Source organism: Pipistrellus hanaki (genome assembly GCF_964339955.1).
Source record: "Pipistrellus hanaki genome assembly, chromosome: 4".
Classification (NCBI taxonomy): Eukaryota; Metazoa; Chordata; class Mammalia; order Chiroptera; family Vespertilionidae; genus Pipistrellus; species Pipistrellus hanaki.
Window position 1 is genome coordinate 8,159,800 of NC_140506.1, and position 27,136 is coordinate 8,186,935.

The 27,136-nt window shown below is 45.9% G+C and overlaps 1 protein-coding gene across 11 annotated transcripts; it reads left to right on the forward strand.

Annotated features, from left to right (window-relative positions):
* Positions 1–2,806: 2,806 nt before the first annotated feature.
* Positions 2,807–26,775, forward strand: ZNF131 (zinc finger protein 131). 11 transcript variants are annotated; one of them, XM_084881692.1, is made up of 8 exons: positions 2,807–3,047; positions 3,885–4,023; positions 5,101–5,202; positions 11,612–11,756; positions 17,237–17,594; positions 17,697–17,919; positions 23,968–24,098; positions 24,669–26,775. In XM_084881692.1, exons 2-8 carry the CDS (start codon positions 3,900–3,902, stop codon positions 25,359–25,361), a joined length of 1,776 nt encoding a protein of 591 aa, XP_084737818.1. In that variant the 5' UTR covers positions 2,807–3,047; positions 3,885–3,899; the 3' UTR covers positions 25,362–26,775. The 11 variants fall into 11 exon arrangements, with proteins under 11 accessions (XP_084737818.1, XP_084737819.1, XP_084737809.1 ...); XM_084881693.1 differs by having other exon boundaries at positions 2,807–3,040; XM_084881684.1 differs by lacking the exon at positions 2,807–3,047 and adding an exon at positions 3,446–3,651.
* Positions 26,776–27,136: the final 361 nt, after the last annotated feature.

The following is a 27,136-nucleotide window of genomic DNA, read 5'->3' on the forward strand; positions in this document are numbered from 1 at the left end:
GGAAAAAATATACCAGCTCCATCTTCCTAGAAGTGGTACTCTTGCATTCATTTTGGTTTTTTAAAAAAGTTGTATAAAAATATTATTTATTTTGATTCTGAGTTTTGGTCTCCTTATACAATATTTGTCACCTCAGGCAAAACCTCCTTCACCTCACCCTAGTTCTGGCCCTGTTTAGAAGTCCTCTTAGAGTCTGGAATAATTTTTTAAATCAATCCAAAATGAGGTAAGAAAGGAGAGCTAACACAGAACAATCAGACAAGTAGAAAACATAATAAATGTAATGCCAAATAAATTAGATGACATTAAAAATAATAGACTGGGGTGCTCTAATATTAACAGACCAAGGAAAAGAGGAAGATCCACAGAGATATCAAGGAGGGTCTGGTGAATTCCCTGTTTTCAATAAAAATTAAAAATAAATTACAGGGAACTCATACCACTTAACAAAAGGAAGATAAACAATCCAATCAAAAATGGGCAACAGACACTTTTTGAAAGTGGACATTCAGAAAGCCAAGAGACATATGAAAATATGCTCTAAGTCTCTAATCATTTGAGAGATGCAAATCAAAACATCAATAAGGTATCATCTCACACCTGTCAAAGTGGCTATCATCAACAAACCAACAAGTGACAAGTGCTGGCGAAGATGCAGAGAAAAAGGAACCCTCCTTCACTGCTGGTGGGAATGCAGACTGGTGCAGCCACTGTGGAGAACAGTATGGCATCTTTAACAGTGTCTGCAAGGCCCCCGAGGGTCTGTCCCTGCAACATTCTTTCAGTTCCTACAATGCTACAATCTCTGTGTGCCGTGGCCAAGAGCACTCAGACTTCAGGTTGCTTCTTAGTCACTGGCTTCCTTAAGCCCCAGATTACATCGTTCTTCACATCTCATAACAATGAACTGTTCAAGATGTCTATCAGACCAAGTTCTGCAAGGCAGAAATATGCCTTGTTCACCACGGGATTTCCCAGGCCCTTAAGCAGTGCCTATCACAGCCTTGACGCTCAATTAATGTGTTTAAATAATCCTGTCCAAACTCAGAGGATAGGTGGAGGTGGGTGGGTGGGAAGAGATTAACCAAAGAATTTGTATGCATATATGCATAATCCATGGATACTAGACAATGGGGTGGTAACGGCCTGGGACAGGGGCAGGGGGGTGGGGGGGAAGGGGGATAGAAGGGGTCAATGGGGGGAAAAGGAGACATATGTAATACTTTCTCTTTTTTTTATTTTTTTATTAAATTATTATCTGTGTACACACCTTACCATTGTAATACTTTTTATTATTGTAATAATTACATATGTAACACTTACAACAATAAAGATTAAAAATAAACAAACCTGCCTGGCCAGTGTGGCTCAATGGTTGAACATGGATTTACGAACAAGGAGGTCTCGCATATGCTCGGTTGTGGGCTCAATCCCTTGTAGGGGTGGTGCAGGAGGCAGCCCACCAATGAGTCTCGCTCATTGATGTTTCTCTCCCTTCCTCTCTGAAATCAATAAAAATCTTCTCTAATAAAAGAGAAACATGCAAACTGACAGTACCTTCGCTACACCAGCCAATCAGGGCGGGTATGCAAAATAACCCAACCAAGAGGGCGGTTAATTTGCATATCCAGGCCAGAGAGAAGACTGAAGACTGTATAGAAAGAAGCCAAGCGCTGCAGAAGGGAGCGAAGCTGCGCAGAAGCTGGGGCAGGGAGAAGGGAGAGAAGTTGGCGGGCAGCGGAGACTGCAGCAGGAAGCCCAATTGCAGGAATCTTCCTACAAGGGGCATCTAATTATATAAGGTGACCATATCATCCCGCTTTTGAACAATTTTCCCCGTGTCGCGGAGTTTTTAAAAAGTCCCGATTCTTTCAAAAAATCGGGACTTTTTTAAAACTCCGAGACAAGGGGAAAATTGTTCAAAAGCGGGACTGTCCCGCCAAAAGCGGGACAATCTGGTCACCTTAATCTAATATATAAATAAATCTGACCAAAAAACACAAATAAATGTTACATTCACCTTTACATATAATTCCCACTCTCTTCTCTTTTTAGAGAAAAGAATAAATGTCAACGATCTCCTTTTCCTTAAAGACCACCCCACCGCCCTCCTTAAAGGAACCAGTCACGTGAGGCTAATGATGGGTCACAGGCCTCTAGGGGTAGGGGATGAGGGTAAGGGGTAGAAGATAGGGAGTAGGGGGTAGAGGATCGGGGGTAAGGGGTAGAGGGTAGGGATAGAGGATAGAGGGTAGGGGTCGGGGGTAAGGGGTACAGGGTAGGGATAGAGGATAGGGTAGGGGTAGGGGGTCAGGGGTAAGGTATAGAGGGTAGGGGGGTATAGGGTAGGGGGAGGGAGTAGGGTGTAGAGGATCGGGGGTAAGGGGTAGAGGGTAGGGGGTAGGGATAGAGGGTAGGGATAGAGGATAGAGGGTAGGGGGTCGGGGGTAAGGGGTACAGGGTAGGGATAGAGGATAGAGGGTAGGGGGTAGGGGGTCAGGGTAGGGGGGTATAGGGTAGGGGGAGGGAGTAGGGTGTAGAGGATCGGGGGTAAGGGGTAGAGGGTAGGGATAGAGGATAGAGGGTAGGGGGTAGGGGGTCAGGGTAGGGGGGTATAGGGTAGGGGGGTATAGGGTAGGGGGAGGGAGTAGGGTGTAGTGTGTGGACAGCTGTCGCAGCAGCACCACGTGCCAGTAACTGGACAGCTCCCCCGGGTCGGGTCCTAGCACACACGCGCTGCCCGCCGGGCACGGAGAGGGCGGGCTGGGAGGCCGGTCCGCGGGCGGCCGGACGTGCTCGCGCCCGCCTCCGCCTCCGCCTCCGCCCGCGCCGCGGCCGCCGGGGCTCCAGCTGCGGGCACGTGCGCCGCCGGGCCGAGCGGACGGAGCGGCGCGCCCTTGCGAGGCCATGGAGGGCGAGGCGCTGCGGAGGGGCGCGCACAGGTGCGGGGCGACGTCCGCCCCGGGCGGGGAGAGCCGCGCGGGGAAGCAGCGCCGCTGAGCCGCGGAGGAGGCGGGAGGACCGCGCCGGGCCAGAGCCGGTGAGGCGTGCGGGCCGGGCCGGAGGGCGGGGCGGGGCGGGTTAAAGGCCGAGCCGCCGGCCCCATCCCACCCATTCGGAGTCCGGGTGGGAGCGCGCACCCCCGGGGCCGGGCGGGGCGGGTGGGCGGGTGGTGACGGAGGATCCCTCGCCTCCGCACCGCCTGGCCCTGCCCCGGCCCGGCGCCCGCGGCCCCACTTCCTCCTGGCGCGCGCATGCGCGTCCCCGCCTAGCGCCCGGTCCCCCACGGTTGGCCCCGCCCCCCCGCGGGCTGCGCTCCGAGGCGGCCGCGTCAGCCCAAGCCCGACGCGGTGACGCAGCACGTCGACGTAAGTGACGCGCAGGCCCGGGCCGCTCCTCCTTCCTAGAGTGAGTGCCGGCCCGTTCCGGGCGGGGGAGACGAGGGAGGGCGGGGGAAGGAGAGGCGACCCTGGCGGGAGTCGTTGTGGGCCGCGGGCCGGACCGGGACCCGGGGCGGCGGAGCCAGGGCCGGGCGGAAGGGCTGGGCGGCCGTTAGCGGGCGGCGGGGGGCGGCCGGCCCCCTCCCCGCCGGCCTGACCTGCGCGCCGGGCGCCCACCCGGCTCCAGCCCGCGTCTCCCGGCTCCAATTAGGTCAGGCTCCCGAGCCGGGCGGCTGCTCCCCGGCCCCGGCGCGGCCGCCGCCGGCTAGCCTTCCTCTCTTCTCTCGCCTTTCTCGCCTCTCGCCTTACCCTCCCTCTCCCCCACCCCCTCCGCCTCCTCCCGTTCACGTTGCTGGGGTGTTGCTTTTTTGTCCGCTGCTTTCGGGGTCCCGTGCCCCACAGCCCGAGCTCATGGGTGTACACGGCCATGCTCCTCTCTTGTAGAGCGACCCGCCGGCCATGGAGGCCGAAGAGACGATGGAATGCCTTCAGGAGTTTCCTGAGCATCACAAAATGATCCTGGACCGATTGAATGAACAGCGGGAGCAGGACCGGTTTACGGACATCACGCTGATTGTCGATGGTGGGTAGCGTGGTGGTGGGCTACGGATTGGGGTGGGGCTCGGGCCCTCTCACCTCCCTTTCCCCCCACCCCCGGGCGGGCTCCCCGTCGGAGGCTGCGGTGCACCCCGGGCGCTTGTCAGTGTCCGCTCCCACGGGCCGGCTGCACAGGCGCGTTGGCGGGCAGGCGCGCTGCGGACACAACTCGTGGCATCTGAACTTGCAGAAGTTTTCCCATTGCACGCTTAAGTGCAGGATTATGGTGTGGGGACAGGGAGGGTGTCTGTCTCTTCAGTGTTTGGTCAATAGTCTTTTCTGGATAAGCTGATTTTGAGGAGTTATCTCCCAGGAGCCAGGTGGGAGAAGGTTGAATTTTTTTTCTTTTTTCTTTAATAGTTTGCAGCAGCCCCTTTCTCAGTCGTTGTAATGGAGGCAAGCGCAGCTTGGGTGTCTTCAATTGAGTGAAAATAGGCTTCATCCACACGCTAGGCGTTCTGAAGTTTTCCCCATGGCAAACACCTGCAGCTTCCTGCGTGTTCCGTGGCTTTTTCCTCCTCCCTTCCCAAGTGATCTGTAGCCTTTCGGGTGGTGTTTATGTTTAGTAATTTCAACTGAATGGGATATGCCTTTCGTTCTTTAAGTGGTAGGAGGTTCCGACTTCCTGAAGTACTGTAAACTGGCCTTTATGAAACTTGACTTATTATGGTCTCTGAGGTAAAGATCTGGCTTTGTGTCTAATTCAGATTAAAATTTGTCAAGGTAGCTGCCAAGAATATCCTGACGCTAGTTCAGTAAGGTATATAGTTTTATAGTTATACTAGAGGCCCGGTGCATGAAATTCATGCAGGGGGAGAGGGAGGGAAGAGATCAGTCCCTTAGCCAGGCCTGCACACTCTCACAATCCGGGACTGCTGGCTCCTAACCGCTCGCCTGCCTGCCTGATCTCCCCTAACTGCTTGCCTGCCTGCCTGCCTCTGCCTCGGCCCCCGCTGCTGTGGCTTTGTCGGGAAAAGACTTTATGTAATTTTCCAACTTGTTTTCTAGTTGTATGTTTGATTTTTGTGGATATGTCTGATTTTGTGTTTTTGTTTTTATCTAGGTCACCATTTTAAGGCCCACAAGGCTGTTTTGGCTGCTTGCAGTAAGTTCTTCTACAAATTCTTTCAGGAATTTACTCAGGAACCTTTGGTGGAAATAGAAGGTAAATGCTTGTTTTAAATAATACTGCTTAGCAGACCTTATAATTGATGACGTATAAACAGTTAATTGAGTGAGATACTAAGTTATCTGTGGTTGCTGTTAGGTGGCTGGATAGATTGTTCTTTTGATACCTGAGAATTCTTACTTTCAGTAAAGTGCTCAGTACAGTGATCTGCCAGGAAAAACTCCTGTGTTAGATGGCAGGTGCTGGTCTCTTAAAAGAGTCTTTTCCACTGCTAACACCCATGGCCATTCACTGTCATTTGGAAACATGTATTATTCCCATCTTTGTTCGGGAGTCTTATGTTTCAGGCTGGGGACGCGGAAGGATTCTGTAGAAGCCTTTCTGAGGCCTGCTCAGGGTGAAGTGGGCTGCCAGAGTGCGGCAAGGGTTATTTAGTTGCATTCAGAAGACGTTCCAGTGGCTGTAGAAGTCAGGGATGGAAAGGGTTATATACTAGATATTGTCTTACAATAATAAGTGATTTAAAATAAAATAAGTGATTGTTTTGTACTTGTTTGACTTTTCAGTAATAATGGCCCTCTACTGTTAGGGGTTGTGCTATGTAGTTTATGTGCATTTCCTGAGGTTCAGAACAGCAGTCCCTTGAAGTAAGTGGTATTTCCAATTTATACATCAGGGAACAGGCTCCAAAGGTTTCTTGCCCAGCTAGCAAGGGAGTCACTATTCAAAAGTAGGAAGTAAATGAGCTTGCCTACATAGTACTGAATTTTAGTATCTTTTCAAGGCTCTTGAGTTTTGGTTTTGTACCTCTTTCACAGTACCTCTTTGTTATGAATTAGTTGCCTAGAAACACTATTCCCTTGGAAGATTTTTTGTGCCTAAGGGAGTAAAAAAATTAAAGAGTTTAAGAATGTCCTTTTATTTTGGTACCTTCTAGTTTAGCATTCTAGCTGCTCTGTTGATGGGTAGATTATTTTCTGGTTATCTGTGATGGACAGAGAGCAGAGGCATAATGGAAATCCACAAAGTTTACTAAAGTGGGAATCCAGTGGCCTAGATGGTATTGGTTTCTATTACAAGCTAAGGTTTCATGCATTTATTCACCTGAGGTACTGTGTGACCCCCAAGTTACTTTATCTCAATTGCATATTAGCCTCCTCATCTGAAAAGTGGGTTAATAGAGTTGATTAATTGAAATAATATGCCCAGTGCCTGGCATAGGGCTTAGTAGATTGTCAAAGCTTAATAAATTGGGGCTATTTGTCAATTGAATACCCATTATGCTAGACCCATTAAAGAAGACTTGATGAATAAGAAACCTTTTTAAAATTTGCAAATTTAATCACGTATAAGCAATAGGTAAAGAAAGGAGTGCAGGAAATGTTGCAGAGATTTTTATTGTGAAATTAGTGGCCCAGTGCACGAAACTCATGCACATTAAAAGGGGATTAGTTAGAGGAAATAATTTAATATTGCTATTTGCCCTCTCTATAATACAAGTGTCAGAGATGAAAGAAAACTAATGAAATGTATATGAAAACCTTCCTCCTGTCAGAGTCCAGGGCTCACCAGGGGACCCAGAGTCAAGTCCCCACCCATCCACATGCACCTCAAAATCTCATGAGACCCAGACCAGGCTATCCCCCTTCCTCCCGCCTCATTGGGCTAGATCCAGATCCAGCCAGTCTCACCTTTGTTAAACCCTGCTGGGCAGGGGCATAGCCTCAGGTCCCCCAGCCCAGACTGGGGCCAGGGACATGCCTTGAGATCCTCTGTCAAGCCTTGCCAGGTGGGGGACATGGCCTGAGATCCCCTGTCAAGCCACGCTGGGTGGGAACGTGGCCTCAGGCCTCCTGGCCTGGCACTGGGGCAGGGAGTGCGGCCTGAGGTCCCCTAGCCTGACACCAGGGTGGAGGGGCGCAGTCTGAGGTCCCCTGTCAAGCCCCACAGGGGCTGAGGAGGGTGTAACCTCAGGTCCCTGCTGATTACTCATGAAGGCTTCTTATGGGAACAGGCCTGCTCCCTGCTAAGCTGTCGGTGCAGCCATCTTTGTGATGGAGTGATAGTCAATTAGCATATTCCCTCTTTATTAGATAGTATGGTGTCCCTGAGGAGGGAGAATGGGTGGTTTAGTGTACCTTAGAGAGATTGTAAAGAAAGTAAAATAAATCACCAGGCCAGATTATGGATTGCTAGTCAAGAAGGAGCACCAAACTATCTGGAGAAGTAGGGTCTTCTCTTTTGAAGACCAATCATCTTGGTTGTCTCTTGTATTTCTCAGTACCTCTGACCAGCTGTGTCCATTATGGTACAGCTCACACAGCCTTCAGTGTTTAACTGTAGATCAATAAAAAAGGAAAATTTTTTGTTTGCCAGATTCAGGTTTAAAAAATCAGTTTGTCCCTAGCCAGTTTGGCTCAGTGTATAGAGCATTGGCCTGGGGACTGAAGGGTTCCAGGTTCAGTTCTGGTCAAGGGCACATGCCTGGGTAGTGGTTCAATCCCCAGGAAACAACTGATCAATGATTCTCATCATTGATTTTTTTTCCTCTCTTTCTTTCTCTCTCCCCACTTCTCCTTCTCTGAAATCAATTAAAAAAAATACATACATACATATTTCCTACATAATAAAAGGGTAGTATGCAAATCGACCAAATGGTGGAACGACCGGTCGTTATGACATGCACTGACCAGCAGGGAGCAGACGCTCGACGAGGAGCTGCCCCCTGGTGGTCAGTGCACTTCCACAGGGGGAGTGCCGCTCTGCCACAAGCCAGGCTGGTGGCTGGCGAGCGTAGAGCGTAGTGGCAGTAGTGGGAGCCTCCCCCACCTCCATAACAGCACCAAGGAAGTCCGACTGTGGCTTGGGCCTGCTCCCTGCTAAGCCGTCAATTGGGCATTCCTCAAGGGCTCCCAGACTGCTAAAGGTGCAGGCTGGGCCTCTAGCATATATATAAAAGCCTAAGGAACTGTTTGACTGGTGACTTTGACATGCACTGACCACCAGGGGGCAGATGCTCAATGCACAGGCATAGAAACATGGAACAGACGAATCTCAGAAGGGAAGTGGGAGGGCAGGAAGAGATGAACCAAAGATCTTATATACATACATACTAGAGGCCAGGTGCATGGATTTGTGCACTAATGGGGTCCCTCGTCCTGGCCTGTGCCTTTTGCAATCCAGGACCCCTTGGGGGATGTCGGAGAGCCAGCTTCGGCCCAATCCCCACAGGTCAGGCTGAGGGAACCCACTGGTGCATGGATTCACCAGTGCACGAATCCGTACACTGGACCAGTTTCAGCCCAATCCCCGCAGGCCAGGCTGAGGGAACCCCCTGGTGCACGGATTCACCAGTGCACGAATCCGTACACTGGACCAGTTTCAGCCCAATCCCCGCAGGCCAGGCTGAGGGGTGCACAAATCCGTGCATCAGGGGTCTCTAGTATATATATAAAAGCCTAAGCGACTATTCACCTGGTTGCTGTGATGCGCACTGACCACCAGGGAGCAGAGCTCAATGCAGGAGCTGCCCTCTGGTGGTCAGTGCACTCCCACAGCAACAGCATTGCTCAGCTGACCTACAGGAGCCAGATGCCGGGCTCACGGCTGGCAGGCACAGCTGTGACCGCACGAGTTTCTCCCATAGACACTCCCCCTGCACACCTCTCCTTCATCTGGATCAGGACTGACTGGGCGCAAGCCTTCAGCCACTTCTCAGTCATGGGCACCTGGTATTGCCCCAGGACAGGCAGAGCAGCAGCCAGCCTACCAAGTGGAGGCAGAAGCAGCGGGGCCGGGATGAGTGGGAGCGGTGCAGCACCCAGCCCAGGCTGCTTGGTGCACTACTATATTCCTCAGGGGGTGTTGGATTGCCAGTTTGGCCAGATCCCGCAGGTCACGCTAAGGGACCCCACTAGTACACAGATTGGGCCTCTAGTCCTTACTAATAAAATCCTAAGTGGTTGTCACGCTGGGATGCCCTCACACCGTCACAAGATGGCTGTGTACACAGTGAGCGTGCACAGGTGGGCAGGGCTGCGCTTGATGCTGCGTGCGCAGCATGGAGCCTGCCTGGGAGTCCTGCCTCCGCCAAGCAAGGCTTGCCTGGAGGTCCCCTGACTGTGTGGCAAGGCCTGCCTGAGGGTCCTGCCTCCTCCCAGCTCTGCATGGCGAGGCCTGTCTGAGGGTCCTGGCTCTGTGCCGTAAGGCCTGCCTGAGGGTCCTGCCTCCTCCCAGCTCTGAATGGCGAGGCCTGCCTGAGGGTCCTGGCTCTGTGCCGTAAGGCCTGCCTGGGGGTCCAGGCCTCCTCCCAGCTCCATGTGCCTCTGGCCTACCTCTTTGGGGCAATCCCTTGAGGAGCCCTGTGTGGGTGGGCGGGGCCTGCCTGTTTAGGGGGATTGATCACGGGCACAGGCCAGGCTGGGGACCTCCCATCCCACCCACAGTGCACAGATTTTGTGCACCGGGCCTCTAGTGCATTTATATAAAAGGATCAATTTGGCTCAGTGTCTGATTATGTGGAAAAAATTTTTTTTTACTGATTTCAGAGAGGGAGAGGGAGAGTTAGAAACATCAGTGATGAAAGAGAATCATAGACTGGCTATCTCCAACATGCTCCCTACTGGGGATCAAGTCCAAAACTTGGGTGTGTACCCAAAACCTGGACATGTGCCCTGACCAGGAATAAAACAGCTCATAGGTCAAAGCTCAACCACTGAGCCACATGATCCTGTCTCAGTGTCTTAAGTCATTAACTTTGGGATTGGGGTCCTATCTGCCTAGCTCACCTGGCTGTAGAAAACACTCGGCTGTTTGTTTTTTAATCTGAAAATATGTCAAGTAATTTTGGACCATGACATGATATTTATTTATTTAAATTTTTGACACGGATATTTCGAATATTAGTCATCACACCCTGGGTGCTGTTAACATACTCTGGTGAATGCTTTTGTTGTTTTGGTTTCTTTTAGGAAGCAAGCAACCTGGTTAGGGTCAGACTGCCTTATGGGGGCTGTAGATCCAATTCCAGTTTCATTTTTAGAACCTTTGTTGTGCTATTCACGTCGGGAGTGCCATCCTTGGTGGTGGTTCACTCCGTAGTGCAGTTGGCAGTGCTTTTGCTATGTATCCACAGGTCAGTTCCTCATGCACAGCTTGGGGGTGAGTTGGAGACTGTGCGCACACAGCTCTGATTTCCTCGCACGTTAGCTCCCAGCTTGTCCTTTTCCTGGTCCTCCAGCTAGAAAGGGGGGCTTTATCTTCCTTGTGCTGTCTACACCCACCATGGGATCTGCCTCTTAGACATAGTGGTGTGAGAAAAGGGAGAGGGGAAAAAAAGAAAGAAAAGGGGGAGGAAAAAATAGCAGGCATTCTCTTCATGCTCTTCACATATAATCTCTTCCCTAGTTTTCTGTCAGAGAGCAGAACTTTCTCTTAGTCTAGGTAGGTGGTCGGCAAACTGTAGCTCATGAGCCACATGCGGCTCTTTGGCCCCTTGAGTGTTCTAACGCCACTTCTTCAAAATAGACTCGCCCAGGCCGAAAACCGGCTTCTGCACACGCGCCCACACATGGTATTTTGTGGAAGAGCCACACTCAAGGGGCCAAAGAGTCGCATGTGGCTCACTAGCCACGGTTTGCCGACCACTGGTCTAGGCGCTTACTTGGTGGTCACCAACCACAGGTGTGCAGCATCAACACTAGGGCTGGCCTTTCGGGAGACCTGAGATGGAACAGTAAAAACCAAGTATTTTTTCCACATGCATGCATGCAAGCTCTCCATTTTCTTTCCTGCTTCTTGCAGGTAGGCAGAGGTGGTTAGGGCGATCAGGCAGGCAGGCAGAGTGGTTAGGGGCAGTCAGGCCAGCAGGCAGGGGAACAGTTAAGAGCCAGTGGTCCCGGATTTCGAGAGGGATGTCCAACTGCTGGTTTAGGCCCAATCCAGCGGGATCGGGCCTAAACTGGCAGTCAGACATCCCCCAAGGGGTCCCAGATTGGAGAAGGTGCAGGCTGCGTTGAGGGGACCCCCACCCCGTGTACGACTTTTGTGCACTGGGCCTTTAGTTCTCATATAATAAAAAATAATGTGTTCAAAGACGGGGGGGAGGGGGGGGTGATGATAGTGAATCCAGTTACTTCAGTTTCCTTATTTGGTAGCTTGTAACATGGTCATATTACATTATATTTTGTGGTATTTCTCATTATTCAGGTTAGTCTTCTGTAGGAGCCACAGAAAGTCTTTGGGAAAGATCTTAAGGTAGTTGAATAGTTAGTGCTAGAACTTGGCTACAATAATATTGTACTGTTACTGAAAATTCTGCCAGAAAATAATCTTCAAAAGTGACAAGGACCAGTCAAGTTCCAAATACTGGGCTTTTTTTTTCTTTACTAAATGTTAAAAGATTTGCATCAACATGAATACATTCTAATGCACGTCTTTTTTACAGGTGTTAGTAAAATGGCTTTTAGTCACTTAATCGAGTTCACATATACAGCAAAGTTAATGATCCAAGGAGAAGAAGAAGCCAACGATGTGTGGAAAGCAGCAGAGTTCCTACAAATGCTGGAAGCTATCAAAGCTCTGGAAGTCAGGTAATTACTTGCCTCTTCAATGAGGCGCAGTTAGTAATATTCAGTCATGTTCACCATGTTAGGCAAGAAATTACTCTGTGTGTCTTGCCATATCAACTGATGTTTTCAAGTTAAGAATATTTAAGGAGCCAAGACTGGTTTGGCTCAGTGGATAGAGCATCGGCCTGCGGACTTAAAAGTCCCAGGTTCGATTCCAGTCAAGGGCATGTACCGTGGTTGTGGGCACATCCCCAGTAGGAGGTGTGCAGGAGGCAGCTGATTGATGTCTCTCTTTCATCGATGTTTCTAACTCTCTATCCCTCTCCTTTCTTCTCTGTAAAAAATCAATAAAATATATTTTAAAAAGAATATTTAAGGATTTATAAATTCTGGATTCCAATTTGTTCTTTCCCTCTTACTTGATTTCTTGTCCTTATGTAAAAACTGCTAAGGTTAACTAAAGCGGCATCTTTTGCATTAGTAAGGAGTCGGTTGCTTTTAGGGAATTCTCTGTAAACTGTCCTATTGAATTCAAGTTGTTAACTTGTACCAAGTCTTATTCTAAAAAAGGTATGGCTTACAAAAGTTAACATAGTACTCTTTAAAAGTGAGGAAATTAGTGAAAATAAAATAGTCCAGGTATGGTTGATAATTAGTGAAGTTAGAAATACGGTGACCAAAGTGTATGCTTGTTAGTTGAACCAAATCTAGCTTTGAGTTCTGAAACACCAAGTGTAAAGAAAAAGGAAAAATTACTCTGTCTTTCAGTATCCATGGTTATAATATGAGAACAAGTTAATTGCTTAGGAGTAATTCCTGGTATTAAAACACATAATTTCTCATAGGAAGTATTAAAACATTAACTGACATAATGAATGAAGATTTCACCGTCTTCCACAATGAATGGTGGTGGTGTAATATAGTGAGTCAGAGCAAGCGCCCAGAAATATCCCAGCTCTGCCACCGTGGGTGTGGCTTTAATGAAGTTAGCCTCCTGTCAGCAGTGCAGTTCCTTATCTTTCAAATGAGGATGATAATGATACTTTCTGCATAGGATTATTTGTGAGAGTTAAATGAATTGAATGCATGTAAAGTGCTTAGCCTGGTGTCTGGCACATAATACTTTAAGATGTAAATACTTACCAAAGCCAGTTTGGCTCAGTGGTAGAGCGTCGGTCTGCGGACTGAAAGGTCCCAGGTTCGATTCCGGCCAAGGGCATGTACATTGGTTGCGGGCACATCCCCGGTGGGGAGTGTGCAAGAGGCAGCTGGTGGATGTTTCTTTCTCATCGACGTTTCTAGCTCTCTATCTCTTTCCCTTCCTCTCTGTAAAAAAATCAATAAAATATATATATTTTTTTAAAATGGCAATTTGGGCAAAATAATTTAGTTCACTAGTGTGGTTTAATCATAAGTTATAATTTAGAATAACTTCAAAAATAGTAATTTATAAATAGAATTTCTTCTAATGAGCTTTGAATTAGTTTGATGACAACTCAAGATTAAACTTTTCTGATCAGAGGGTAATATGTATATATTCTCTGATGCCTTCTGTCTGGCACATAGATATGCAGTAAATATTTGAATGGTTGGATGGATGCGTGAATACTGATTAAAACGGATCAGTACTCTCCTTCGGAGTACTAGGTAGCAAAATGGAAGTGAGTTGATTAGGTCGTATCTTTTCAAAGTGGGGATAGACTAGAGGTATATACAGGGTGTCCCAAAAAACTGTCTGTATACTTTGAATAATTATTAATTTCACTGTGTTAAATCTGAAAAGAAAGAAACATCAATTGAGCTATCAGCTCAATGTGTGTATACATTTTGGGACACCCTATATATGGATGGGGCAATACCAAATTTGTGGTTAAAACTACAATAGATGAGCATCTTCATTAAGAAATGTGTGTCTGTGCGGTGCCTTTGCGGTAACGGCAGTGAGTACGGTAACATCTCGCTGCAGGAACAGCCCTTGGCAGCAGAGCAGTGGGATGCATTCTAGGTTGGATTTGGGAGGCACTTACTTAGTTCTTATGTGAGTCCTGGGAGATGCCGGTAAGAACAACTGGGCACAGCCATTTTTCTAGTCCTGGTTAAGAACCTTTTAGGATTTACTACAGACTGGGGTCCTTATAGTGATTACAATCATCAGTGCTTGTCAGTGTAAAACAGTAATGTGTGGAACTGTTTCTTGAACCAGTGAGGCATGCAGTATACTCCGAAGGTTTTTTTGAAAATAGGAAGATAACTATTACATATTTGGCTATTTATAATAATAACATTTAAGAATAAAAATTAGTTTTAGCTCTACCTGTGTGGCTCAGTGGTTGGGCATCAACCCATGAACCAGAAGTTCTCATTGATTCCTGGTCAGGGCATGTTACCTGCTCAATCCCCATCAGGGGGCATGCAGGAGGCAGCTGATCAATGATTCTCCTTCATCATTGATAGTTCTATCTCTCCCTCTCCCTTCCTCTCTGAAATCAATAAAAACATTTTTTAAAGATAAGAAAAAATTAATTTATTTATAATTAAATCAACTGGTTAAGGTAGCTCTTTATTGAGAAGGTTATTGTATAACTTTCTCAGATACAAAAGGTGTTCTTTTCACAGTTGTAGTATGCAAATATTTTTTAATGCTACTGAAAAAATACCAGGACCTTATTTTGCTTTGCTGGAATAGCATCATTATTTAAATGAGAAGGTCCCTGTTCTTTGGTAGTAAACAACATTTGCCTTATAGATTTTTCCTCCCCAAGCTGTTGAGGTATAATTTACATATAACCCACACATTTTGGGTATAGAGTTTGAATTTTCTTGGTTGTGTACAGTGGCGTAACCACCACCACAGTTAAGACCAAGGAGCATGTCCATCACCCTAAGTTTTCTCACGACTGCAGTGGACCTTGGCCCCCAGCCCCAGGCAACCACTGTGGGTTTATCTTGTTTAGAAAGTCATATAAATGGACTCTTATATTGCATAGTCCTTTGTGTTTGACCATTTTCACTCAGCATTAGGTTTTAGAGAGAATCCATGCTGTGGTATCACTGTTCCATTTTTTAAAATATATCTTATTAATTTTTACAGAGAGGAAGGGAGAGGGATAGAGATTTAGAAACATTGATGAGAGGAAAAACATCAATCAGCTGCCTCCTGCACACTCCCTATTGGGTATGTGCCTGCAACCAGGGTACACGCCCTTGATTAGAATCAAACCTGGGACCCTTGAGTTCGTAGGCCAACACTCTATCCACTGAGCCAAACCAGTTAGGTCACTGTTCCATTTTATTGCTCAGTTCTGTTCCAATTGTATGGATCTGCCACCTGTTGATGGACATTTAGGTTGTTCTAGTTTTTAGCTTTTACAAATAAAGTGGCTGTGAATGTTCTTTCTGTACATTTTTTGGATATATGCTTTTATTTCTCTCGTAAAGACCCAGGAATGAAATAACTAGGTTGTATGATAGATGTGTTTAAATTTTTTAAAACACCAAAGTGTTTGCCATGTTACATCCCAGCCTGCAGGGTTGAGAATTTAGTTGCTAACACTTGATATGGTGAAGCCTTTTCATTTTACAATAGCTGCCCTCATAAGTATACAGTGACTTTAATTTGCATTTCCATAATGGCTAATGATGTCAAGCATTTTTTTTTTTTTTTGGTCAGGCATTTTTTACCTGCTACTTTGCCATCTGTTTATCTTTTGGTGAGGTGTCTATTCACATCTTTCGCCCATTTTAAAAATTGGGTTATTGGTAAGACCAGTGAAGAGTCTGAGATTCATTCCTATTTGCAGGCTGAGTTTTACAGATGCTGCAGAAGACATGAGATTCCTGAGTCACGGAGAAGGGACTTTATTTCTCATAGTATAAGCTTCATGTCTATATCAAGTTTTCTTACCCTTAGAGCCAAGTTCCGCAGGGTGACACAGTGACCTAGGTGTATGCTGGACTCCCGATGCTTGGTGTCACAGTTGAGGAATCTTATAGCCAGCTGCCAGCAAACTTGCCTGACCTTTGCCCAGAGGGTCCGTTACCTTCAGTCCACTTGCCAGAGTGAACCGGCCCTCCTCTGGAGGAAGGCGAGCTCTGTCTTCTAAGACTATTTGCTGTACAAACAACCTTGAAAGATAGTCCAGAACAAGAGGCTGCCAGTGTGCTTGTTTATAGGACACGAGAAACATAAAAGGTCCATGAGAGAGGTCTCCCGCAGTGCCCTCATTTCTGTGTACTTCAGCTTCTGGTGAATTTTCCCGTGAGCATACCTCTCCCTGACCACTCTGATTAATCTGACCAGTAGGGGCTGCTACCTAATCCATTCATTTCTTCTCACACTGGGCTTAATGAAGACAACTACCAACAGAACTCCAAACAGCAGGATGTGGCCACCCTGCAGTGCTGAGCTTAACCAGGCCCCATTCCCTAAGGTCCTGGGCTCAGCCACCTGAACAGTCCCTACAAGCCAGGTGGCTTTCTCTTTACTGGGCTGTGAGCAGACCCGCCTGCCCTTCATCCCAGAGGGGACATCTCTATATGGGGCAGTAAGCTAAGCTTTCCTCTGCACCTGAGGGAGCCACTGTCTGTCTTCCCATGCGGTTGACTTTACTGCAAACATCCTTGATAAGATAGTCCAGAGCACAGCCTTCCGTTCCTAAGATGTGCAGAAACAGACTCATGAAGCATCTTCTAATGTGTCTCCTACTGTGTTCATTAAGTTGTGAGACTCTTTCCATCCTCTATACAGGACCTTTGACAAACGTGTTTGCAGGTGTTCCTTGCCTTTCTCTTAACAGTGTAGTTCAAAGAGCACAAGTTTTTAATTTTCATGAAATCCATTTTGCCAATTTTTGCTATTGAGGTTTTTCCTTTTTGTGTGCTATTTAAGAAACATTTCACTAATCCAGTGTTACAGAGATTTTCTTCTGCTTGTAGAAGTTTTGGGTTTCACATTCCATTTTTAATTTTTTTTGTGTATGATACAAGAACATGAGTCAGGCTTATTTTATCATTATTGTTTTAAAATACAGTTTATTGATTTTTTCAGCGAGAAAGGGAGAGGGATAGAGAGTTAGAAACATCAGTGAGAGAGAAACACCAATAAGCTGCCTCCTGCACACTTCCAATTGGGGATGTGCCCACAACCAAGGTACATGCCCTTGGAATCGAACCTGGGACCTTTCAGTTTGCAGGCTGGCGCTCTATCCACTGAGCCAAATCGGTTAGGGCAAGTCAAGCTTATTTTAAGTCAGTTGGTAGGTGAATGTGGGTCTGTTTCTATTCCATTCATCTTCTGTGTCCTTTCCACCAGTATCACTGGTCTTAACTTATTACAACTTTACAGTAAGTCTTGGAATCAGGTAGGATACACCCTCCAACTTTGTTTCTGCCTCTCCATATACATTTTATTACCAGCTTATCAGTTTTTTGTTGTTTTTTAAAAAGCTTATACTAGGATTTTGATCTTATTGATTTTTAAATTCATGCATTATGTATTTCAGGAACAAAGAGAACTCCGCTCCACTAGAGGACAGTAGCACAGGAAAGAGTGAGGCCAAGAAAAGGAAGATTGCAGAAACTTCTAATGTTATCACTGAGTCGTTGCCCTCCGTGGAATCAGAACCAGTTGAAATTGAGGTGGAGATTGCCGAAGGCACGATCGAGGTGGAAGACGAGGGCATGGAGACATTGGAGGACGTGGCTTCTGCCAAGCAGTCCATCAAGTACATTCAGAGCACAGGGTCCTCCGACGACTCGGCACTGGCACTGTTGGCAGACATTACCAGCAAGTACCGTCAAGGTGATAGGAAAGGGCAGCTTAACGAAGAAGGCTGTGCATCTGACCTCACAAGCAAACAGGTAGAAGGTATTGAAATTGTGGAACTTCAGCTGTCACATGTGAAGGACTTGTTCCATTGTGAGAAATGTAACCGTTCATTTAAATTGTTTTACCATTTTAAGGAGCACATGAAATCACACTCCACTGAGAGTTTCAAGTGTGAAATATGCAATAAAAGGTATCTGCGGGAGAGCGCGTGGAAACAGCACCTCAATTGTTACCACCTTGAGGAAGGTGGGGTCAGTAAGAAGCAAAGAACTGGGAAAAAAATTCACATATGTCAGTACTGTGAGAAACAGTTTGACCACTTTGGACATTTTAAAGAGCATCTTCGAAAACACACAGGTAATTAATTAGCACATACCTTATGTTAAAAGTCTATTTTCTCCAAATCACTTCAAGTCTAAATGTCTAAGTCCTTTTTTATTGGTACCATGGAAACCATCTCTCGTATCTTATAATATGCAGACTGTCTTTATAATAATAGTTTGTTGAAATATTGATGCTTTAAAAGCAAAATCAGTATTAACTTTGGAAGTGACCATCACTCTTGCACCTTGCCAATTTTTATATTTAAAAAATATGTAAATTACAGTTTGTAATTATTTCCTAAGGGTCATAAATTATGAAATTTTACTTATAGTGAAACTTCACTGTTACTCTTTTTGCATTTCCTGTCTCATGTTACCACATTACATAGATGAATGCACTTATAAACAACCCTGGGCGTGTTTGTGCCTTCACGACATCGGGTCCTCTGTTTTGGCCTGGCAGATAGACAGACTACAGGTCTCTCTCCCTCCCACCTCTCCATGGACAAGCAGGGACATTATGCTGTGAGCCAGGCTTGAGGGAGAGTCCCAGGGAGCCTGCCTCCAACCCCTTTGCCTGTTTTTTCCCTGCGGATTCTCCAGCTTGTTCCCACTCCCCAGGTGTTCTTTGTTACATCTCCCGTGCCAGACACAGGACCTACCACCGAGGACTTCTACTTGGGGAGTCCCTAAACCCAGGGCAGCAAAGGTGCGAGGGACGGCAGCTGCTGCAGTGTACTAAGTGCCAGACGTCTGGACACTTGTTGCCACATCCTCCTACGTGATGTTACACTGCTAACACACCGAATGCAGGACTGTATCCACACTGTTCCGAATCTTTCTCTTCGGTGCTGGAATTCAGACAACTTTGGATGAAATTTTTTTCATAGATCCTTCACTTTTCAGAATTGCTCGCTACTTGAAACTGAGAAACCTGATAGATTCAAATAATTTGGTTTTCCTCACTATTTAGATTCTTGGTGTTAATACTCAGAAACGGAATAAATGCAGATAGCAAGGGAATCTCTTACTTAAGGCTCAGTATAGATTTAAGAGGTGTTTCTCCTTTTCATTACAATTAACATTCAGTATTTTATATTAATTTTAGGTGTGCAGCATAGTGGTTAGACATTTGACATAATTTACAAAGCGACTCCCTCCCCAGTAAGTAATAGAACTCACTTGATAACATACGTAGTTAGTACAATATTATTGAGTACTAGAGGTCTCACGCACAAAGTTCATGCAAGAGTAGGCCTTAGCAGCCCCAGCTGCCTCACGACCCTACCCCCCACCCACTGGTATTTCCAGGTCGCTCTGCCGTCCAATCTGATTAGCATATTAGCTCTTTATTATGTAGGATGTTCCTTATGCTGTGTTTTACTTCCCTGTGACTATTTTGTAACTGCCAATGTGTACTTCTCAACCCCTTCACCTTTCTCACTCAGTCCCCCAGTCCCTAATTATTACCTTGTTCTTTATCTTTTCTGTTTGTTTTTTGGTTTTTTTTAGATTCAATGCATGAGTGAAATCATATGGTATTTGTCTTTCTCTGTCTAACTTAATTTCATTTAGCATAATACCCTCTAGGTCCATCTATGTTGTTGCAAATGGTAAGATTTCATTCTTTATGGCCAAGTAATGCTCCATTGTATATGTGTACCACAGCTTTTTTATCCAATTGTCCATTGATGCGCACTTAGGTTGCTTCCATAGCTTGACTTGTAAATAATATTGGCTCCGTGTGTACTTGAAAAGAATGTATATTCTGCTTTGGGGTGAAATGCTCGAAAATATCAATTAAATCCATCTGGTCTAATGTGTCATTTAATGCTGCTGTTTCCTTGTTGATTTTTAGTCTGGAAGATCTGTCAATTGATGTCAGTGGGTGTTGAAGTCTCCTAACTATGGCTGTGTTACTGTCGATCTCTCCCTTCATGTGCATCAAGATTTGCTTTATATGTGTCGGTACTCCAATGTGGGTGCATACATGTTGTTTTGGGCCTTTTATCATTATGTAATCTCTTTGTCTCTTTTTATAGCCTTTGTTTTAAAATCTGTTTTGTCTAAGTATTGCTACCCACCTTTTTGTTTCCATTTCCATGAAATATCTTTTCTATTTTTTTAATTTTTCTTTTACTTTCAGTCTGTATGTGTTTTTTATCTGAAGTGGGTCTCTTGTAGATAGCATATACATGGGTCTTGTTTTCTTATCCATTCATCTACCCTATGTCTTTTGATTGGAGCATTTAGTCTATTTACATTTAAAGTGGTTATCAGTAGATACATAGTTATTGCCATTTTATTATTCATATTATGTTCTTAAAGAGGCCCCATTGACATTTCTTATAATACTGGGTTGGTGGTGATGAACGCCTTTAACTTTTTCTTGACTGGAATAAAAGGCTTTATTTAAGGTACGCTAATTTGGTTAACTAATAGGTATTTATGAAGTGTTTTTTTGGGAAATGCTTATTTTTAAACATTATATGTATATACCTGTTGCATATTTGGAAACATCAATAGCTATTGGTTTCTGACAGTGTGAAAGTAGAAGCAGTTGCCTCCTTTGCCGAAAACATTACTTGTGACTCTCCTGTTTGAAAGTAAGACAGCTCGGGCCATTGGGAAGTTTAAAAATGTGCTTTCCAAGTCCTGCACTTTGTGTTTTGGGTAGGATGTAGAGCAAAAAGACCTTGCTGGATGTCTTTGTCTTTTGTTCACAATGATGTGCAATAATTTATTTAACTTAAGTAGCTGTTACAAATTATAGGACCAGTTGCCCATTGGAGAAACAGTTTAAAGTTTGTGCATAAAGCAAACTGAACTTTGTTGCCTTTTTAACCTCAACTATTGCACTAATAGTGGCAAGAAGTAGATGTGATCAGTGAGCTAGTGAATTGGAGAGCAGTGCAAGTGAACAGGATTAATTGTGCTGATGTTCATAAAGAATGGATCTTTTTTTTTTCTCTTAAACCAAGTGTAAAAATAGGGGGACAATCCTGGTCCTGTTTTCTGCCCTCAAAATATACAGCATGCACCCTCCCCAGTTTCATATTTTGCATGTTTTTATTAGTTTAAAGTATGCACTGTACTCTATGACTTTGACTACTCATCCTCTGAATTATTTTGTTTCCATTCGGAAAATAGTAATGAAAATGCCAACCTGGTAGGTCATAGGAATAACAGTGCAGCAGCAGACTAAGTGCTGGTAGGGTAAGCCCAGAGTCTGTGGGAATGCCTGCCTGGCTCTGTCTATGACGGAGGAGACAAGGTGGCTTCACAGAGGCGCGCCCTACGGTGACTCCCCAGGAACGGAGTTAGCAGGAGAGGAGTGTCCCAGCGTAACGCAACAAAGCCACACAGGCCCAGTAGAAAGTGAGGCAGCAGCTCGCTCCGAGCACTGGTAGCAGGGTACTATGGCTCGAGGATTGGGTCCCAATGATGGGAAGCCAGGAGATGCAGCTAAACGTTGGGACGGCTGAAACAGGGCATGCACTTGGGCATCATGATGGTGTGCCAGTGAGTGGGAAAGAGGTAGTGATGGAGGTGAGGCTGAGGTCATGGAGGTATTTTCTGCTGTAAAGAAGCTCCAGCTCTCAGTTTAAAGAAGTGTAAGCCAGAAAGAGATCTGTTCAGGTTTATGTTTTAGAGGGGCCTTGTGTTTGACATATGTGAGAGAGAGGCTGGCCTGGATGGGTGAGATGGGTGAAACCTACTAGGTCCAATTAGGAAACTTTTGGAGTCAGTGGAACAAAAGTAAGGGATTGAACACAGGCAGAAATGGTGGGCAAGGTGTGGGAGTGGACGTAAATAGGCAGAATCCACAGGATTGGTGCTGGGCTAGATGTGGGAGTGATGGGGGGGGTGGCTCCAGCTTTGTGCTTTGGCTGTGTGATTGGAGGTCATTGGCTCAGGAAAATGCAGAGCGTTAGCACTCTGGAGGGGAGGGGACATCAGCTCGGCACAGCTTGGGACACAGTGTGAGAGAGACCAGAGAAGACCCCTAACCGTGTTCCAGCGATGGTCTCCCACTTTCCTCGAGGTGGTGCATGGGCACAGGAAGGACGTGGGTCTGGGAGTCAGAACTAGATTCCTCCGGTCCTGGCCTTCGCCACCGGGAGGCCCTTGGCTGACCACTATCTCTGGGCCTCTCCTTGTCTCTGAAAATAAGGGTAACCATACCTACTTTCCAGGCTTGTGGCACTCTGACGGCTGTATCCCACCCAGCCGAAGTATAATTAATCTGTTGCTATTTTTAGATGTGACTGGGCTTATTAGACCTGGTGTTTTAAATACCAAAGCTCAGATGACCTGCTCTGTAAAGTGAACCTCTCTCCTACTTCAGTGGGTCTCTCCGGAAGTCACAGCTGCCATCCTTTTCTTACTTATCCTTCCAGGTACATTTTTTGCATTTTCAAGTCACCAGAGAGAGATGCACACAGAGCTTTTAAGCTTCTAAGGGAACAGGAGCATGTGGTAATGTGCTGGGCTCTTCAGTTTATCCTAACCGAGTTTAAACACATGAGGCGGTGGTCAGCCTCTCATGGTTTTTGCTGTGGCTGCAGGGCATTCAGTGTGTGCGGGGCGGTGGTTTCCGCCCCACTCCTTGATGCATACTAGAATGATTCTAGTCTGCTGTTACACACTGTGCAGCACTGACTATACTTGTACATATACCTTTGTGTACATGTTTAAGTAATGTTTTAATTTTATTTACTGATTTTAGAGAGAGAAAGGGGGTCGGAGAGAGAGAGAGAAAGAGAGAGAGAAACACTGATTTGTTATTCCACTTACTTGTGCATTCCTTGGTTGATTTGTATGTGCCCTGACTCGGGATCAAATCCGCATCATTGGCGTAGCAGGATGACTCTCTAACCATCTGACTTCCCAGCCAAGGCCTCAAGTAATGTACTTTTTAAGAGATGAGCTCTGAATCCCACAACTTCACTCTATCTCTTAGACTGTTCCATCGTCACTCCCACCTCTCCTCTCCTTTTCCAGATAGGTAATGTCTCTCTTTCCGCTCGCTGGCTTGTCCCCTCTAGCCACTTCTCTTCTCTCCCAAGCCCTCGCGCAAGTTTCTGCACAGACTGTCACTGACCTGCCTCGCTCGATGCCTCTTCCCGCTGCATCTGCCTTCCATCACACACACGCTCACGCCATTCTTAATGGAGCACTGCTGTCCCCTAGTTTTCTTCCCTACGTCTCTGTCCGCTGTGGCGCTGATGACTGACTACCCTCCTGAACGTGCTTAAATTCCCTCAGTGTGCTTTGCTTCTGCTCCTGCTTGCTCTGTTTGCATTTCCTTTTCGGCCTCATCAACCTGCAGTCTTAACTTGGTATTTCATTGCGTTCTGTCCTGGATTCTGTTACCACGTAACATGCCGGGAGCTTCATCCACATCAGGGTTTTTATCGCCACCTAATGTAACTGCTAATCTGTGTACCGCTCCACCTCTAACTGGCTCCAGATTTGACTGTACAACTGTCTGCACCTCAGACTCAACAGACACAAGACTGAGCTCACAGTGACTCCCAGCACAGCCCGCTCCACCCCTGTCTGCACTTCTCTGCTCTTTGTCCTGGTTGCTGGTCTAAGCCAGATACCTCCCTCTTTACTCCTCACCCACCGTGCTCTGCCTGGAATAAACTTCCTTTTTTCCTTCTCTCCTCTCACTCCATTCCAGGCAGAACTGACCCCTCTCCTCTCTGCTTCTGCATACATTTCCCACGGCCCCCTTTCCGTAACAGGCCTTCTGCGGTGCAGCGTGTGTTCGTTTCCAGGTCTTTCGCCTTCATGAAGCTTTAAAAACAAGGACTATTCTCTGTCCTCATCCCACAACGAGCGTGTGGTCTGGCGCACACAATAAATGCTCAGGAAATGCCTGTGGAGCGGACAGCGACACGGTTCCCCAAAATAGAGACCAATCTTAATTTTAATCTAAGGGAAGATAGATAATTTTTAAGAAGTGCAAAATTATGGAACAGAACTTAGATCTGCATTTTACCAAAAGAGTCAACTTCTATTCGCTGTTTCTATTTTTCTTAATTTGTCAGCATAACTTTTTCTATTCTAACAGGTGAAAAACCTTTCGAATGTCCAAACTGTCATGAACGCTTTGCTAGAAATAGCACCCTCAAATGTCACCTGACCGCGTGCCAAACTGGAGTGGGGGCAAAAAAGGGAAGAAAGAAGCTTTACGAGTGCCAGGTACGTGCCGGTGTGTCCTGTCCGCAGCAGAGTCTGTGTTTGAAGTCGGTGAGGCCGAGAGCGGACGGTGTGGAAGGATGTGAGAGTCAGGAACATCATTGTCCTGCTTCTTATGAGGGGGTTACATTAGTGATTTCTACCGAACCCTGGATGGCACCACTGCCCACAAGCTGTGTTCTAACTAGCAAGTTGTCTGAAACAGGAGTGGGCCAGGGAGAGCCGTGCCATCATGGGTTTTCCCCTGGTTAATGTATATTTACCGCAAACATGCATTGCTCTAAATTTCTTTGTTACGGGAGAAATTATAATGTTGTTACTTTGTATTCTTAGAATTTATGTGACATTTAAACAATGAAAGCACAATCAAAATGTTTCCCAAAATGTATTTAATTTGTTAGCTACATCAGCTAAAAGACCAGATAAAAGAATTATGAAGTCCCTTGGACCATATATTACAAATAACGTATTCAGAAAAATGCTTTAATGCTTTCCTTACTGGGAATAAATGAATCCATATTCTCTGTAGTGTGAATAGAAATATTGTTAACGCCAGATGTTTGGTTATTTCAGGTCTGTAACAGTGTGTTTAACAGCTGGGACCAGTTCAAAGATCACTTGGTAATACACACTGGGGATAAGCCCAACCATTGTACTTTATGTGACTTGTGGTTCATGCAAGGAAATGAATTAAGACGGCATCTCAGCGATACTCACAACATCACGGAGCGTCTGGTAACCGAGGAAGTTCTTTCCGTGGAAACGCGCGTGCAGACAGAGCCCGTCACGTCCATGACGATCATCGAACAGGTGGGGAAGGTGCACGTGCTGCCGCTGCTGCAGGTCCAGGTGGACTCGGCCCAGGTGACCGTGGAGCAGGTGCACCCGGATCTGCTCCAGGACGGCCAGGTGCACGACTCCCACATGACCGAGCTGCCGGAGCAGGTGCAGGTGAGCTACCTGGAAGTGGGTCGGATTCAGACGGAAGAAGGAACTGAAGTCCACGTGGAGGAGCTGCATGTGGAGCGGCTCAGCCAGGTGCCCCTGGAGGTCCACACTGAGCTGCTCCCGGCGGACCTGGATCGGGTGGCCCCCGGCATCATGAAGCCGGAGGAGCGGGCGCCCGGCCGGGAAGATGAAGCCGAGGCGGCCGCGGAAGACCAGGGCGATGCCGAGGATTCAGAGACCAAACCAACAGAGGAAGGTTCCCCCGCGGAAAGCGCAGGCTCAGAACAGAGTGCCGAGGCCAGTTTTAGGATGAAATAACGAACGTATTTTTAAATGTTGGGCTTTTGAACTGATGATGTGGGTGGGGCAGTGTGACTGTCCTTGAGCTGACAGACAAGTGGACCAAAGTTCAACTCTTCCTTGTTGTGCTCAACTGTCTCTATTGAAACGAACAGATTTCCCTCCCACGTAATGCCCAGAGGAGGGGCGTTGCCCATGGCGGATGGGAAGTTTTGGGAAGTATATTTCTGGAAACTTTAAATGGATTATATTCTTATACATAGTTGGGTACGAACGTATCTATTTTCATTGTGGCGAGGGCCCTCCCTTCTCTTTCCCAGGTTGTGTTCTTCCTCGTAGAGTCAAACAGAATCATTGGAATACAAGCGGGTATTCTAATGCATGCTAGAAAAACGAATCCATAGGAAACGGGCCGCATGAAGAAAAGTGCGTTGTTACTGTGCAGTTACGTCGTGGCTTCTGGCTTCCTTTAGTTTGAACGCGTTCTTGTCTACCCGATAGTCCCATCTCTGCAACAGAAATGTCCAGAATGTAAAAAAGATCAACACCCACGTGCCTTTCAAAACCAACCGAACTTCTCTAAAGCACCTCTGGTTCTCAGAGTTGTGTTGTGAGGAGCGATGTAGACGATGCTCTGTAGGACTTTATCTTTTTGTTTCTAGTGACAACTACCGGTTCTTTTTCACCTAAGTTAGGTTGAGAATTTCATTTAATGGCAGCTGAAGGGCCAATTTCAATTGGGAAAATTCATTTATATCTGGTAACCTTTATTTTGAAGAAAAATTGCACTAGTATTTTACCACCAGATTAAAAAAGATGAGCATCATTTAAAAATTAATGTATTTAAAATAGAGTACAGAGGAAAACATGTATATAATATATCAGGCTTTGTTTTGAATGAATCTTTCCCCCGATCCTTAATGTAAAGATCTTGTGCTATAACTTTTAAAGCCATACAAATAAGAGTGCTAAACTGTGGACTTCAAAATAGGTGTGTAAATATTTTTAATCAGTATTACTTGGAAAATAAAATATAACAACCACATAAACCAATATGCTATTTTCTTTACCTGTTAAATATTGGGAGATATTTACATTTTTAAAGTAAACTTTAAAATTAAGTGTTCATGACTCTTTATTTTTTTAATTACCAGTGTGGAAGTTGGTTTGTGGTCAGAGATGTTTTCTCATCTGTATTAACATGACTTTATGTACCAATATTAACATGATTGACACATGAATTGAGATATAAAAGTCTCAGGACACACCTCCAATCCTCAAAAACAAGTTTAAAAGAAAGGAAGGAGGAAGAGGTTGATATTTGCAGTTAGTAAACAATGGGCACAAAATTCAGGTTCTGTTCTGTTCGGCGTTTTTATTTTTTCTTTGAAGTCAGGAAATACTGATGAAATAAATTGAAATCACATTGAATTTTCAATTTGTCTAAGAATGTCCATGTTTCTGAGTTAGTTGTAGTTTTGAAAAAATCCCAGACAAATAATGGTCTCAAGTATGCACATTCCTAGTGAATTTTGAATACTGAAAATAGCCCAGGTTGTGCCCTTAAGCAAGGTATGAAACAAGGTTTATTTTTAAACACTTTCAAGAGTTCTGACCACAAGGTGGAGATCAGGGATAGAAGCCCAACGAAGTTAGAATTACGATTTGCGTTTTCAGATTTGCCAAGGTCTCTTAAGGTGGATTTGAAGGGCAGGTACAGTTCCTTTTACTTTTCCAAGAAGGTATGTCAGTGTTCTCCAGATACCAGCAACTTGGCTTAACCTCTGTAACAA

Coding starts and splice junctions, on each gene's coding strand:
- ZNF131 (XM_084881683.1), top strand. CDS start 3,900: ATGGAGGCCGAAGAGACGATGGAATGCCTTCAGGAGTTTCCTGAGCAT. Junction 4,024..5,100: donor CATCACGCTGATTGTCGATG/GTGGGTAGCGTG, acceptor GTTTTTATCTAG/GTCACCATTTTAAGGCCCAC. Junction 11,757..17,236: donor ATCAAAGCTCTGGAAGTCAG/GTAATTACTTGC, acceptor TATGTATTTCAG/GAACAAAGAGAACTCCGCTC.